This window comes from Protobothrops mucrosquamatus, unplaced genomic scaffold (assembly GCF_001527695.2).
Source record: "Protobothrops mucrosquamatus isolate PMUCROS unplaced genomic scaffold, P.Mucros_1.0 scaffold395, whole genome shotgun sequence".
In the NCBI taxonomy this organism is placed as follows: Eukaryota; Metazoa; Chordata; class Lepidosauria; order Squamata; family Viperidae; genus Protobothrops; species Protobothrops mucrosquamatus.
The window spans coordinates 242,574-258,282 of record NW_015386726.1 but is presented as its reverse complement, the minus strand read 5'-3'; the positions used below and the strand labels follow the sequence as shown (position 1 = coordinate 258,282).

Sequence of the window (15,709 nt, the reverse complement as noted above, 5' to 3'; positions counted from 1 at the left end):
AGCAAGGGCAGAGCTTTGCGTGAAGCCCTTCCCACAGTCTATGCATTTATAGGGTTTTTCTCCTGTGTGGACCCGTAAATGAGAAGTAAGAGAACTCTTTACACTGAAGCTCTTCCCACATTCCAGGCATTTATAGGGTTTCTCTCCTGTATGGATCCGTTTATGGGAAGCAAGTGAACTGTGTGTCCTGAAGGGTTTTCCACATTTCGTGCATTTATAAGGTTTTTGGCCTGAATGGATCCTTTTGTGGGAGGTCAGTTGATTACTAGTTCTGTAGCTCTCTCCACACTCAATACACTTATAGGGTTTCTCTCCCGTATGAATCCTTTTATGGGAAGCAAGGCCACTACTTTGACTAAAGCTCTTCCCACACTCTATGCATTTATAGGGTTTTTCTCCCGTATGGATCCTGCTGTGGGAAGTAAAGGAACTCTTCACACTGAACCTTTTATCACAGTCCACACATTTATAAGGTTTTTCCCCTGTATGAATCCTTTTGTGGGATTTCAGACAATTTCTGGTCCTGAACCTCTTTCTACACTTCATGCATTTGTAAGGTTTCTCTCCAGTGTGGATCATTTCATGAGAAGTAAGAGAAGTCTTTATAGCGAAGCTCTTTCCACACTCCATGCATTTATAGGATTTCTCTCCCGTGTGGATCCGTTTATGGAGGTTCAGGTAACTGCTGTTTTTGTAACTCTTTCCACACTCCAGGCATTTAAAGGGTTTTTCTCCTGTGTGGACCCGTTTATGGGAAGCAAGGGAAGAACTTTGCCTGAAGCCCTTCCCACATTCTATGCATTTAAAGGGTTTTTCTCCTGTGTGGACCCGTCTATGACAAGTAAGAGAACTCTTTTCACGGAAGGTCTTTCCACACACAAGGCATTTATAGGGTTTCTCTCCTGTATGGATCCTTGTATGGGAAGCAAGGACACCACTTTGCCTAAAGCTCTTCCCACACTCCATGCATTTAAAGGGTTTCTCTCCCGTATGGATCAATTTATGCCTAGTAAAAGACCCGTTTCTCCTGAAGGTTTTTCCACAATCTATGCATTTATAGGGTTTTTCCCCTGAATGGATCCTTCTATGGCATATTAGGTAACTACTAGTGCTGAAGCTCTTCCCACACTGTAGGCATTTATAGGGTTTCTCTCCTGTATGGATCCTTCTATGGGAAGTAAAGGAACTCTTCACACTGAACCTTTTACCACAGTCCACACAGTTATAAGGTTTTCTGCCTGTATGCATCCTTTTGTGGGATTTGAGACACTCCTTGTTCCTGAAGCTCTTTGCAGACTCTAGGCATTCATAGGGTTTTTCTCTGGTGTGGATTCCTTTATGAGAAGTAAAGGAACTGCTTGAACTGAATCTTTTCCCACAGACCGTGCACTTATAGGGCTTTCCCCCTGACTGTATTCTTTTATGGGAAGTTAGATTACCTCTCCACCGAAAGCCTTTTCCACAGTCCAAACTTTTGTTGGGCTTCTCCCTTGCCTGGGTCATTTTATGGGGAGTAAGTTTATTACTGCTGAAGCTCTTTCCAGTTTTGTAGTGATTACTAAAATTGGGGTTTGCTTTGAATCTTTTTCTACTTTGACATTTCCCCGTATTTTCTTTGGAGTCACCTTTCGTCAGCAAGCAATCGATTTCCACACGTTCAAGAATAGATTTTTCTCTCCAAGTATTCTTCTTTTCATGTTTCCTCCTCTCCCGTTGATTTGTAGGTGTCTCTTCAGGTATTTCAGTTTGGACGATTTGCAATTGCATTAAATTTGGCTCTTGGTAATTTTCCTTCTTCTCCTCTGCATCCAATGCTTGAGGGGGAAGAAAAATAAATTAGAATAATACACAACGTACAGTTTGCTGTCCCAATGCATAGATTTATCTATTACTGGGCATCTGCGGAGAAAGAAACGGGGGAAATGACAGCATGAATATTAGTTATTAACTTAAAAGACTAGCATGGCTGCTGATCTAACCCTCATTCTTGGCAGTTAAAAATTTAAAGCAAGAACAGGTCTTGACATCAGGACATGGCACACATATTGTCTCACATATGATGCATCTAAGTTACAATCAATAAGACAACATATGTCATTGCAACATGAAGCAAGACAAAATTTGTTCCCGATTAGGACAACTGCAATAGGCAAAAACATCCTCTCCCAATAGCTTTGCAGTGATGACACAGGGCCCAGGATGACCACAAGACCGAATGTCAACCCTTGCCAGAATGACTGATCACCCCACTGATCTCTTTCTTCTCAATGTAATTGTGCTACTTAGAAGACCATGAAAGCGGACTGGAATTAACGTAAGAGGACAAAAGAAGAGATGAAATCATTTTTAACAAGATACGTATAGATTTAAGTTGTGACTAAAATGTCTAGTGACCCCTTGGTCTGACATAATTTTCCTCCAGAGGAACCCTTACCTAAAGAGTCCACCATCCCTGACATTTCCAACATGACTTCTCGATGCAGGGCTTTCTCACTGGGATCCAGCAGCGACCACTCTTCGCCACTGAAATGGACGGCCACCTCCTCAAAGGACACACGACCCTGAACAAGGAAGAATCCCTGTGAGCAGACTCGATAGAATTTGCGAGATCTCCTTTCATCCGCAAATACTAAAAGCACAAAGTGAAAATTCCTCATTGGACAGTTCCCTAGCTGGACTCAAAACATTACCTGCTAAAATGGGCAGAATTCAAAGCCTTCGGCTGACAGCCAATTAGGGCATGACTGACTCTGCTGACCTTCAGTGTCATCAACCTGCCTTGATCAAATGGCAGAGTGTGCGTGAGACACACCATCTACCGATGGCTCCACCATTTCATGATGTTTGCAAGAGATTCTGTGGGATTTCTGCCTGACATGGTAACTAAATCGTCTTTGTGGTTCTTTGAAGGATCACCCTTGCTTTCACTCGTGAACATTCATGAAAATACAAGGAAGGCACTTCTGGCCATCAAGATGCAGATGATACACAAAGCAGTTTCTGCTCCTCCTGTTTTTATCCCTTTCCCCAAAGATACGAAAACAACATAATACTTAAGTAAAGTAGACTTAGCCTAATTATTCGCATCTCCTGTCTGCTTTTCTTGGGATAGACAACATGACATTTTGTGAAACCAGAATGATATAACCACTAAGGAATTCCATACATTTTTAAATCTTAAATGTTGAGAGGTAGGCTTAGTTTGACTGATCATGAATTTAGATTTCTAATTTTCTTGTTGTGTTTTGCTTAGGAATAGCAATATTGTATGTTGAGTCCCCAAAGGAAACTAGAGGTTCCCTACTGCTCCCCCATATTAGTTGCTGATCTCTTCCTTCCTACCTGAGTTGGGAATCCTGCAGCTCTTTCAGCACCACTAATAGACGTAGATGATTCAGTTAACGGCGACTCCATTTCATCCACTAGGAAGGAGAGAGAGACAGGATGGAAACAGGAAAGGCTGCAACTTCATCTTTTCTAGCTTGAAGGCACAACTGAAGATTTCTTCCTGTCCTGCCCAGGAAATCTCCATTGGTTTCTTCTACACTCTGCCTTCGGTGGCGTTTCATAGGCTCCATCGTGGGAGCCAAGAACAAAAGGAGAAGACCAAACCCCACCACACATTGAAGAACAAACCTCAATTTGATTGTTCTCCTGACCTTCTGGAACAACATATGGAAGTACATTCTTGGCAACCAAAGCATTTGCTCAATCACTACAAATTCTCTCCCTCCCCCCAATTCCCTGCAGCTTAAAACCATCATGGAAGAGCAATTCATGAAATTCTAGCAACCCAGCCTGCAAGGACAGCTGGAAATGGTCCAGCAGGGATCTGTGTAGGAATTGAGTTGAAATTATCTCTTGAGGAAGGCCAAAAAACTGGTTGCTGTCTTCCGCATCTTTGAGAACAAAGAGAAATCTTTCATGATGGAGGAGCCAGACTACAACTCAAGGTGGTCCCTAGAAAAGTGGGTCTTCTGCAAAAGGGAAACCATAGGGTGGCTCTTAAGGATGGGAATTCCTTTGTGCGCCTTAGGTCTTCTAGCTTGAAGAGGGAGTTATAGCTTTTTTATTGGGTCACCTTTTACTAAACCCAATGACCAAGACATGAGAAGACACAGAGAATTAACGATAACGAGACTCTTTCCAGAAAATCTCCAATCCAGCGGAACAGTCTTCCCTTACCTAGTGAGGTCTCCTGACGTTGACGTTTATCCTTGGGGATCCCTCTGAAAGACAGATCACGAGAAAGATTTGTGGGATCCACCCAATTAGTCCCCATTCCTGGAAGGACCTCAGAACCTGAAATAGAAGCAAAAGAGAGGGCTGAAGAGGTCGGGACATGAGAGGATCTGGATTTTATGTTCTTTCCACAAGGTGGCCAAACCTTCCTGTTCATCTGTGGGGATGGATGAGGCCAATGGGAGAATTGCTCCAAATGAGATATTCTTTGGAAGAACACCAGAACAATTACTTTAATGAGGTTCTCTAAATTATCTACTTGCATTATCAACCACCCAAAACTCTCTCAAGAAGGTATTTAAGAATTGAGGCACAGAAAGATCCCTTTATAATTCCCAAAAGAAGCATCTCTGACCTGGGGCCCTTCCTGGGCAGGGGGTCGGACTAGAAGACCTCCAAGGTCCCTTCATTCTATTCCTGCTTCTTCTCCTCTGCCACGCTCACCAGGAACCTCTCAGCCACAGGCACCATCGGGCTACTGGTCTCCGCTGGCTCTCCGAAGATCCTTCCCGTCTTGGAAGCAGAACCTTAAAGAGACTTGAGCAAGTGGTCCCTTTAGGCTCCCCCTCCCCCCCTCAACTTTGTCCCCTCCCCCGTTGTTGGATCTCGTGCATCACAGCCGGTCGCAGTTATGGGGTGGATTTCCCGCTCCCTCCAAGCTTCGGGATTCGGAATATGTTTCCCCTCCCCTGTGGAGGATCTGAGTCGCGGGACCCCCCCCCCTTGTCCACCCCCCTCCCCCAGATTCCCGGGGAAGAACTCACAGGCGGCAGTCTCCCGACCACGCAGACGGAGTCGAGCATGCGCTGTGGCATACATTCAGTCTGCAGCCCAGAGAGCGCCGCCTGCTGGGAGTTGCGGTGAAATCACGGCCGTGGGAGCAGACTTGGAGGCTATCAAGCCCAACCTCTTTTCGGCGCCGGATCCGCCCTGGAGGACGAGCTCTGCCATTTAGCTTCCGGTAAATGCCATGGGAAGATAACAAGCCTTTCCTTGTCCTTGCGCTAATGGCGATTTGCAGAAAGTCACCCGGAGGGGATGCCGGTTCTGTCCTTTTGGGAGCCGATCTATTCTCTATTCCACACGTCCCTGCCGCACTGTCTTCCTCTACTTTTCTCCCTTTCTTTCCCACTCCGTCTTCCTCCTTCTCTCTCTCCTTCTCTCTCTCTCTCCTTCTGTCTGTCTGTCTATCTCTCCCTCTTTTGCTCTTTCTGTTCTTCCCTCCGTCTCCCTCCCTTTCCCTTTCTCTCCCTCCATCTCCCCCCCCCTCTGTGACTGTGTATGTGTGTGTGTTTCTGTCTGTCAGTCTCTCTCTCTCTCTCTCACAACACACACACACACAAACGTTCTGGCAGAACTTGACACCTGGTGCTGCTTTTGGTATATTTTGAGAGCTTGACGCCTGCTGATATTTTCCCAAGAAATGGGAATGCAGACTTAGTCATGGATCAATCGAGCTTCAGTATTTATATAATTTGTAATAATTATGTAATTAAGGGGCGTGAGAAAAATGCGGAGGGGAAAAGGACAGCCACTGCCTAGAAGACAGAAATAATATAAGAATCAGAATCACCCCAGTTCCAAGGTCCCCTCCAGCTGTGGGTAATGACTCCCCCCCCCAGTCCCGGTTCCTCAGTTTCTGCTCCAAAGGCTTATGGAGACTTCCAGTCATCCAGCTATGGTTTGACCCAAAGGTGCTTTTCCAGGAGGCAACTGGCCTATCTTCTTCTTTTTTCCTTTAAAGACGTTTCGCTTCTCATCCAAGAAGCTTCTTCAGCTCTGACTACTCCCCACCATCCAGTCAGAGCTGAAGAAGCTTTTCTTCAAAGAAAGTCCAGCTGCCTCCTGAAAAAAAGCACCTCTGGGGCTCCAAAGGCTTTCTCCAATAGGGAGAAATCACGAGACATTCTGCCAGGAGACAGATGACTCAACAGAAGGGAGAATTCCCATTGGCGCAACTTATTCCTGGCAGGCCAACTCCTAAGAATCCCTGTCAAGACCCCACCCCTCCCTATTCCACTTCTCCCCTTCTCTCTTTGGAGGAGGCTTCTGGGAAGCTTCCATGGGCTTTGCTGGGGTTCCCCTGTTGCTGCTGGTGGGTCAGCTAGCAAGGATCCCTGGAAGGGAGGAAGGAGACACTCCCCCAGAAGAGGAAGAAGGGGGTCTGGGACCTCGAGAAGAGGCGTTGGGGGAAAGGCTGCAGAGCAAGGGAGACGGGACCTTGCAAGGCTCCTCCCTTCCCCCCGCTTCCCTTCTGGCCACGCCCCTCCCGGTGCGATTCCCTCAGGCGGCGAGGCGGGAAAAGCCGTTGAGAGAAAGAGCCGCGGATCTGAGGGAAGAGCCGCCTTCGGGCTTCTTCGGGGCTCTTCACAGACGGTCTCGACTTCTTTTTCTCCGTCGGACTCTGGATGAGGCCTCCTTCTGGGCCCCTCCTCTCCTTCAGGGCCCTCCTCCATCCCCCACACAGCATCCCCCTCAAGAGGACTGGGATCCCCCGGGGAGATTTTGGGGAAATGGCTGCACGGCGAGAGGTTGCAAGACCCCCCTCCCCCTTCTGGGCACGCCCCTCCCAATGCGATTCCCTTAGGCGGGAAAGACCGTTGAGAGAAAGAGAGACGCTGCTATGGGGGAAGCACCGCCATCGGGCTTCTTCGGGGCGCCTCAGAGACGGCCTCGAGTTCTCTTTCCTGGTCGGACTCTGGATTAGGTCTCCTTCTGGGCCCCTCCTCTGCCTCAGGGGTCCCTCCAGAATCCTTTTCCAGCCCCCTCGAGATTCTTGGCGGCCCCATTATGTCCAAAGGCGTTGAAGTATCTCCGATTCAGGCAGCCCCCCAACTCATAAATGAACAGGGCCACACTTGGGGGGAAGCCCCATTGATGGTGGGGTTCGGGGGGGGAGAAAAGGATTGCGACCCCTCTCCCGGAGAGACGTTAGGGAAAAGGCTGAGGGTGGGGCAGGATGTTGCAAGACCCCTCCACTTCTGACCACACCCCTCCCAGGGAAGCAGGAAAAGGCAGTCCTTGGAGGGGTGGGAGGAACCTCTTTGCTGGCTGGGGGGGAGGGGAAAGTGCCCCCCAAGGGAAGCACCACCATTGGGGGTCTGGGGCTCCCAAGGATGGACCTTACTCCTTTCAGTCTGACTCCTAATTAGGCCTCCCTCTCTTCTCTCTCATGGGCCCCCTCCACCCCCCTCAAGAGCCCTTTTCTAGCCCCCTCAAATATCGGGGGGGCATCACGTCCAAACACTTACGACCGGTTGGGGTCACAGCATTAAAAAGGTTGAGAACCACTGCCTTAGGGAAGCACCACCATTGAGGGTCTGGGGCTCCGAAGGGTGGACCTGACTCCTTTCAGTCTGACTCCTAATTAGGCCTCCCTCTCTTCTCTCTCATGGGCCCCCTCTAGCCCCCTCAAATCTCGGGGAGGAGGTGCCATCACATCCAAACACTTTAAAGTGTCCCTGATTTAGGCAAGCGGGATAAAAAAAAAAACCAACCCGAAAGGAGAAGTACCACAATTGCCCCCCCCTCAATTCAGCAGTTTCTCTGATGGGAAACGCCCTGCCCCAGGTGAATCCCTCAGGGTGACCCCAAGACTGAGGCGAGATGACTGGGAGGATCCCCAGATCCCAGGACATGATCCCCTTCAAGGTCTTGGCTTCCATTCGCCCCGAAAAACCCTTCAAAATAATGGTATCTCTTACAGGACTTTCTTTTCAAAGGGAAGGTGGAATTTCTGGCTGGAGAATACTTTGAATTAATGTATACAATTAATATATTATTTAATTGTATAGAATGGGAAGATAAATGTCTTCCCACTTAATACCCAGACATACACACCCCACTCCTTGAACCAGAAATCCTTGTCTGCCACTCAAAGGCCAAATGTACATTCAGACTGTAGAAAGCTTCAAAAGGGTTTCAATTGTCTGATTCCCCTTTAGGTCCTCTGACATGCGGGAAGAAGATATATTTGGCTGAAGCACTATCAATGCTGCATGGATTATCTCCACAGGTGTAAAATTACATAATTAGGAAACTTCTAAAAAAAAGGCAAAGATTTTAGAATGAGGAATGTTCCCACATTTTATAGGCTACAATTTCTCTCGTTGCTTGCTTCTTTTCATAGATAAATCTACCTTGTTAATGCTTTTCTCATTCCATGGTTTTCTATGCATCATTGTGCAACGTAAAACTGAGTCAGATCTAAATTCATTCCACGTCCTACCACTTTTTAACTTTTTATTACACACACGATCCCCCAAATTCCCTACATCATCATCATCATCATCATCATGATAAAGTTGGAAGGGACCTTGGAGGTCACCTAGTCCAACCCCCTGCTTAGGCAGGAAACCCTATACCATTTTGGACAAATGGCTGTCCGGTCTCTTAAAAACTTCCAGTGTTGGAGCATTCACCACTTCTGGAGGCAGGTTGTTCCACTGGTTAATTGTTCTAACTGTCAGGATGTTTCTCCTTAGTTCTAGGTTGCTTCTCTCCTTGATTAGATTCCATCCCTTGCTTCTTGTCCTGCCTTCAGGCGTTTTGGAAAATAGCTTGACTCCCTCTTCTTTGTGGCAGCCCCTGAGATATTGGAACACTGCTATCATGTCCCCCCTCGTCCTTCTGTTCATTAAACTAGACATACCCAATTCCCGCAACCAACCCTTGTACATGTTAGCCTCCAGTCCCCTAATCATCTTTGTTGCTCTTCTCTGTACTCTTTCTAGAATCTCAACATCTTTTTTACATTGTGGTGACCAAAACTGGATGCAGTATTCCAAGTGTGGCCTTTGTTCAACGTGTATTAAGTAGGGCATCATTTACATTGTGCCACAACTGTTTCCAATAATTTATTAACCTATCAAAATTAGAAAGGTTGTTAATAATCAGGAAATAAGCTTTTTAAAAGCTATATTAAGATAAAAAGCACAAAGTCACATTCCTGCTAGTAACAGTATTTTCCAAAACCATAGAAATGCTACAGTCCCATAATGTGTCAAGTACGATTGACATTTCTGATCAATTTGGCATCACAAAATGAAGAGGCACTAAAGTGACATTTGAATATCATGAGAAATAGAAAATATGGTACGATTACTTTAATCTGAGAAACTGAACAATTAATAATTTAAATCAAGCAATTTAAGTCCTTTTTTTAAAAAAAAACATTTCTCATATGGTACACTGTTGGATCAATAAAACCCTTTATAAAGTCCCTTTCAGATGGGTTAATGCAATTTTGCACCAGACTGAACTGTACATATAAACATTTGGGAGACATTTTCACTTGTAAACCTAACTTAAATACTGTGCTACATGATTAATGGCCAGTATTTTCAACACAATTAGAGCTAAAATGAATATACAAACATACATTTCTCCTTGCTTTGCTTGCATACACCAGCTCTTCACAAACCCTGGAGGCTGATCCCAGACTCACTTTAGATGTTGCTCCTACCTAAATAAAGCAGCTTGACCAAGCAGAAGTTTTGGAGTAAGGAGTGGGGCAATTGTTTAACAGATTTTCTTGAGCGGGACCTTACCTTTGACTAGATAATACCTCTGGAATTAAGAACTCTATTCTGGGACCTTTCCAAAATCCAAATACATTTATTCAGCTGCTTCTACAGCAATGGCCTGAAAGAAGGAAGACTGTTCTCCACAATTTTCCACATGTTATTCTTTTTACACTCCAAATCTTTAGATGGTTTGATATCCACGGATACTTTTACACAAATTAAGGACACTTCAGTTCCTAAACGGATTTCCGTCCTGTACGTATCCATGATGTGGATCATATTAATACAGGAAATAAGTTGATTGCTTTCCACAGGATATTTTTCTGCCCTCTGGATTCTTTCTTGAGAAGCTTCCTGTTTTCACCAAAACTCTTTCCGCATTGCAAACATTTCTATTTCTCCCCTCTGTGGATCCTCTTATGGGAACTAAGGTTTTTTTTAATCTGAAGCTCTTCCCACACTCTGTGCACTGATGCAATTTCTTCTGTGTGTGAGAACTAATGTGGTAAGTAAGGGAGCTGCTTGAACTCAAACTCTTCCCACATTCATTGCATACATACAATTTCCCATGTGGATCCTGTTATGGGAAGTATGTGCACGGTTCTCACTGAAGCTCTTTCCACATTCCAGGCATTTATACAGTTTTCTCTCCTGTGTGGGTCCTTTTATGGTAAGTCAGATAGCCACTGCCAGCAAAAGTGTTTCCACAGTCTGTGCATTTATAAGGTTTTTCCCCAGTATGGATCCTGTTATGGTAACTAAGTTGACTTCTATGGCTGAAGCTCTTTCCACACTCCAGGCATGTATAAGGTTTCTCTCCCATATGGATTCTTTTATGGTAGGTCAGGTGAATGCTGGTTTTGAAGCTCTTTTCACACTCCATGCATTTATAAGGGATTTCTCCTGTGTGTAACCGGTTATAGGAAGTAAGAGAACTCTTTACACTGAAGCTCTTTCCACACTGCAGGCATTTATACGGTTTTTCTCCAGTATGTGTCCGTTTATGGTAAGCAAGGGAACTGAATGTCCTGAACGGTTTTCCACACTCTGTGCATTTATAAGGTTTTTCACCTGAATGGATCCTTTTGTGGGAGGTCAGTTGATCACTATTTCTGTAGCTCTTGCCACACTCAATACATTTATAGGGTTTCTCTCCCGTATGAATCCTTTTATGGGAAGCAAGGTCACCACTTTGCCTAAAGCTCTTCCCACATTCTATGCATTTAAGTGGTTTCTCTCCTATATGGATCAATTTATGCTTAGTAAAAGAAGTGTTCATCCTGAAGGTTTTCCCACAGTCTACTCATTTATATGGTTTTCCACCTGAATGGATTTTTCTATGGCATATCAGGTAACTACTAGTGCTGAAGCTCTTCCCACACTGTATGCATTTAAAGGGTTTTTCTCCTGTGTGGATCCGTTTATGAGAAGTAAGAGAACACTTTACACGGAAGCTTTTTCCACACTCCATGCATTCATACGGTTTCTCTCCTGTATGGATCCTTTTATGGGAAGCAAGGACACCACTTTGCCTAAAGCTCTTTCCACACTCTATGCATTTAAAGGGTTTATCTCCTGCATGGATCAATTTATGGTTAGTAAACGAACTGTTCATCCTGAAGGTTTTCCCACAGTCTACACATTTATAGGGTTTTTCCCCTGAATGGATCCTTCTATGGCATATCAGGTAACTACTAGTGCTGAAGCTCTTCCCACACTGTAGGCATTTATATGGTTTTTCTCCTGTATGGATCCGTTTATGGGAAGCAAGGGAACTGAATGTCCTGAAGGGTTTTCCACACTCTGTGCATTTATAAGGTTTTTCACCTGAATGGATCCTTGTGTGGGATGTCAGTTGATCACTATTTCTGTAGCACACTCCACACGCAATACACTTATAGGGTTTCTCTCCTGTATGAATCCTTTTATGGGAAGCAAGGCCACCACTTTGCCTAAAGCTCTTCCCACACTCTATGCATTTAAAGGGTTTCTCTCCGGCATGGATCAATTTATGCTTGCTAAAAGAATTGTTTGTCCTGAAGGTTTTTCCACACTGTACACATTTATAGGGTTTTTCCCCTGAATGGATCCTTCTATGTGATATCAGGTAACTACTAGTGCTGAAGCTCTTCCCACATTCCATGCATTTATAGTGTTTCTCTCCTGTATGGATCCTTTTATGGGAAATAAGGACACCACGTTGCCTAAAGATTTTCCCACACTCCAGGCATTTATAGGGTTTCTCTCCTATGTGTGTCCTTTTATGGTAAGTCAGATAGCTACTGCCAGCGAAGGTCATTCCACAGTCTGTGCATTTATAAGGTTTTTCGCCTGAATGGATCCTGTTATGAAAACTAAGTTTACTGTTCGTGCTAAAGCTCTTCCCACACTCTAGACATTTATAGGGTTTCTCTCCTGTGTGGATCCTTTCATGAGAAATCAGAGATGTTTTTATAGGGAAGCTCTTTCCACATTCCAGGCATGTATACGGTTTCTCTCCCGTATGGATTCTTTTATGGTAGGTCAGGTGACTGCTGGTTTTGAAGCTCTTTTCACACTCCATGCATTTATAAGGGTTTTCTCCTGTGTGTAACCGTTTATGAGAAGTAAGAGAACTCTTTACACTGAAGCTCTTTCCACACTGCAGGCATTTATACGGTTTTTCTCCAGTATGTGTCCGTTTATGGTAAGCAAGGGAACTGCATGTCCTGAAGGGTTTTCCACATTCCGTGCATTTATAAGGTTTTTCACCTGAATGGATCCTATTGTGGGAGGTCAGTTGATCACTATTTCTGTAGCACTCTCCACATTCAATACACTTATAGGGTTTCTCTCCCGTATGGATCCTTTTATGGGAAGCAAGGCCACCACTTTGCCTAAAGCTCTTCCCACACTCTATGCATTTATGGGGTTTCTCTCCCGTATGGATCCTTTTATGGGAAGCAAGGACACCACTTTGCCTAAAGCTCTTCCCGCACTCTATGCATTTAAAGGGTTTCTCTCCCGCATGGATCAATTTATGCTTAGTAAAAGAAGCGTTCGTCCTGAAGCTTTTTCCACATTCCATGCATTTATACGGGTTTTCCCCTGAATGGATCCTTCTATGGCATATCAGGTAACTACTAGTGCTGAAGCTCTTGTCACACTCTATGCATTTAAAGGGTTTTTTTCCAGTATGAATCCTTCTATGGGAACTAAAGGAACTCTTCTCACTGAACCTTTTACCACGGTCCACACATTTATAAGGTTTTCTGCCTGTATGCATCATGTTGTGGGATTTCAGACGCTCACTGTTCCTGAAGGTCTTTGCACACTGTAGGCACTCATAGGATTTTTCTCTGGTGTGGATGCTTTTATGGAAAGTAAAGGAACTATTTGAACTGAATCTTTCCCCACAGACCATGCACTTATAGGGCTTTCCCCCTGACTGTATTCTTTTATGGGAAGTTAGATTACCTCTCCACCCAACGCTTTTTCCCCAGTCCACATCTCTGTAGGGCTTCTCCCTTGCCTGGGTCATTATATGGGGAGTAAGTTTATTACTGCTGAATCTCTTTCCTGTTTTGCACTGGTTACTAAAATTGGGGTTTGCTTTGAATCTTTTTCTACTTTGATATTTCCCCATATTTTCTTTGGAATCACCTTTAGTCAGGAAACAATCCATTTCCACACATTCAAGAATAGATTTTTCTCTCCAAGTGTGCTTCTCTTCATGTTTCCTCCTCTCCCGTTTATTTGTAGGTGCCTCTTCAGGTATTTCCATTTTGATTATTTGCAATGGTACTAAATTTGGCTCTTGGCGATTTTCCTTCTTCTCCTCTGCATCCAATGCTTGAGGGGGAAGAAAAATGAATTAGAATAATCCACAACATACAATTTGCTGTCTCAATGCATAGATTTATCTATTACTGGGCATCTGCGGAGAAAGAAACAGAGGAAATGATAGCATGAATATTAATTATTAACTTAAAAGACTATCGTGGCTGCTGATCTAATCCTTTCTTGGCAAAAAATTTAAAAGCAAGAACAGGTCTTGACGTCAGGACGTGGCACACAAATTGTCTCACATATGATGCGTCTAAGTTACATTCAATAAGACAACGTATGTCATTGCAACACGAAGCAAGACAAAATTTGTTCCTGATTAGGACAACTGCAATAGGCAAAAACATCCTCTCCCTCAACATCTTCTGCTCTGCAGTGATGACAGAGCCCAGGATGACCACAAGACCAAATGTCAACCCTTGCCAGAATGACTGGACACCCCACTGATCTTTTTCTTCTCAATGAAATTGTGCTACTTAGAGGACTATGAGTGCAATAAGGTTGTCACTAAAGTGTCTAGTGACACCTTGCTCTGACTTAATTTTCCTCCAGAGGAACCCTTACCTAAAGAGGCCACCATCACAAACATTTGCAACATGACTTCTCGATGCAGGGCTTTCTGGCTGGGATCCAGCAGCAACCATTCTTCACTACTGAAATGGACGGCCACCTCTTCAAAGGACACAGGACCCTGAACAAGGAAGAATCCCCGTGAGCAGACTCGATAGAATTTCCGAGATCTCCTTTCATCCGCAAATCCAAACAGTATAAAGTGAAAATTTTTGATTGGATATTTTCCTAGCTGAACTCAACATATTACATGCTAAAATGGGCAGAATTCACACCCTATGGCAGGCAGCCAATTAGGGCATGACTGACTTTGCTGACCCTCAGTGTCATCAACCTGCCTTGATCAAGTGGGAGAGTGTGCCTTAGACACACCATCTACCATTCCATGATATTTGCAAGAGATTCTGTGGGATTTCTGTCTGACACAGTAACCAAAAGGTCTTTGTGGTTCTTTGAAGGATCAGCCTTGCTCCCACTCATGAAAATACAAGGAAGGCACTTCCAGATGTCAAGATGCAGATGATACACAAAGCGGTTTCTGCTCCTCCTGTTTTTATCCCTTTCCCCAATGATACGAAAACAAGTTAATGCTTAAGTAGGTTTAGCCTAACTATTTGTGTGTCCTGTCTGCTTTACTTGGGATAGACAACATGAACAGTCAGGTGGCATTTTTTGAAACCACAATGATATAACCACTAAGGAATTCCATACATTTCCAAAACTTAAATGTTGACAGGTGGGCCTAGTTTGACTGATCATGAATTTACATTTCCAATTTCCTTGTTGTGCTTTGCTCAGGAATAGCAGTATCGTATGTTGTATCCCCAAAGGAAATATGCTCCCCCATATTAGCTGCTGATCTCTTCCTTCCTACCTGAGTTGGGAATCCAGTGACTCTTGCAGCTCCACCAATAGAAGGACACGACTCAGTGACCAACGGTGACTCCATTTTGTCCACTGGGAAGGAGAGAGACAGGATGGAAACAGGAAAGGCTGCAACTTCATCTTTTCTAGCTTGAACACACAACTGAAGATTTCTTCCTGTCCTGCTCAGGAAATCTCCATTAGTCTCTTCTACACTCTGCCTTCAGTGGCCTTTCATAGGCTCCATCATGGGAGCCAAGAAGAAAAGGAGACGACCAAACCCCTCCACACATTGAAGAACAAACCTCAATTGGATTGTTCTCCTATCCTTTTAGAACAACATATGGAAGTACATTCTTAATTTGTCCAACAAAGGGATTTTGATTGTCGAAGGATGGGACTTGTACTTTGGGTGGCATGCTTATCTTTTTATGCAGAAAAAATTGATAAAACCTTCAAAAATCATATAATAAGGACTGCATTGTTAAGAGTTTGGCAAAAATACTTTTTCAAGTTTGATATTAAGCTACCACTCTGGGTGATACCATCACATATTTTTCAAACTATAATCAGAGGAGTGGTGATGGAGGGACTTACATACAAAGATTTGTTATACCAGAGTGGTGGTGGTAATTGGTGCCTAAAATCAATAGAAGCAAAATAATTGGTGCCTAAAATCAATA

At 44.3% G+C, this 15,709-nt stretch overlaps 3 protein-coding genes across 3 annotated transcripts in view; all 3 read right to left on the bottom strand.

Annotated features, from left to right (window-relative positions):
* Positions 1–1,767, bottom strand: part of LOC107287511 (zinc finger protein 708-like) — a 14,833-nt gene extending 13,066 nt beyond the window's left edge. Inside the window, exon 1 of the mRNA XM_029284158.1 lies at positions 10–1,767. Within this exon, the coding sequence (XP_029139991.1) occupies positions 10–1,767 (1,758 nt within the window). The remainder of the gene's footprint in view (positions 1–9) is intronic.
* Positions 1,768–10,401: 8,634 nt separating this feature from the next.
* LOC114922566 (zinc finger protein 253-like) lies at positions 10,402–11,046 on the bottom strand. The gene has a single exon (XM_029284157.1). It carries the CDS (start codon positions 11,044–11,046, stop codon positions 10,402–10,404), a length of 645 nt encoding a protein of 214 aa, XP_029139990.1.
* LOC107287504 (zinc finger protein 208-like) overlaps positions 11,042–15,709 on the bottom strand; it is a 29,801-nt gene continuing 25,133 nt past the window's right edge. The window contains exons 5-6 of the mRNA XM_029284154.1: positions 14,595–14,602; positions 11,042–12,972 (exon numbers count right to left, since the gene is read on the bottom strand). Of these exons, the coding sequence (XP_029139987.1) occupies positions 11,071–12,972; positions 14,595–14,602 (1,910 nt within the window). The 3' untranslated portion in view covers positions 11,042–11,070. The remainder of the gene's footprint in view (positions 12,973–14,594; positions 14,603–15,709) is intronic.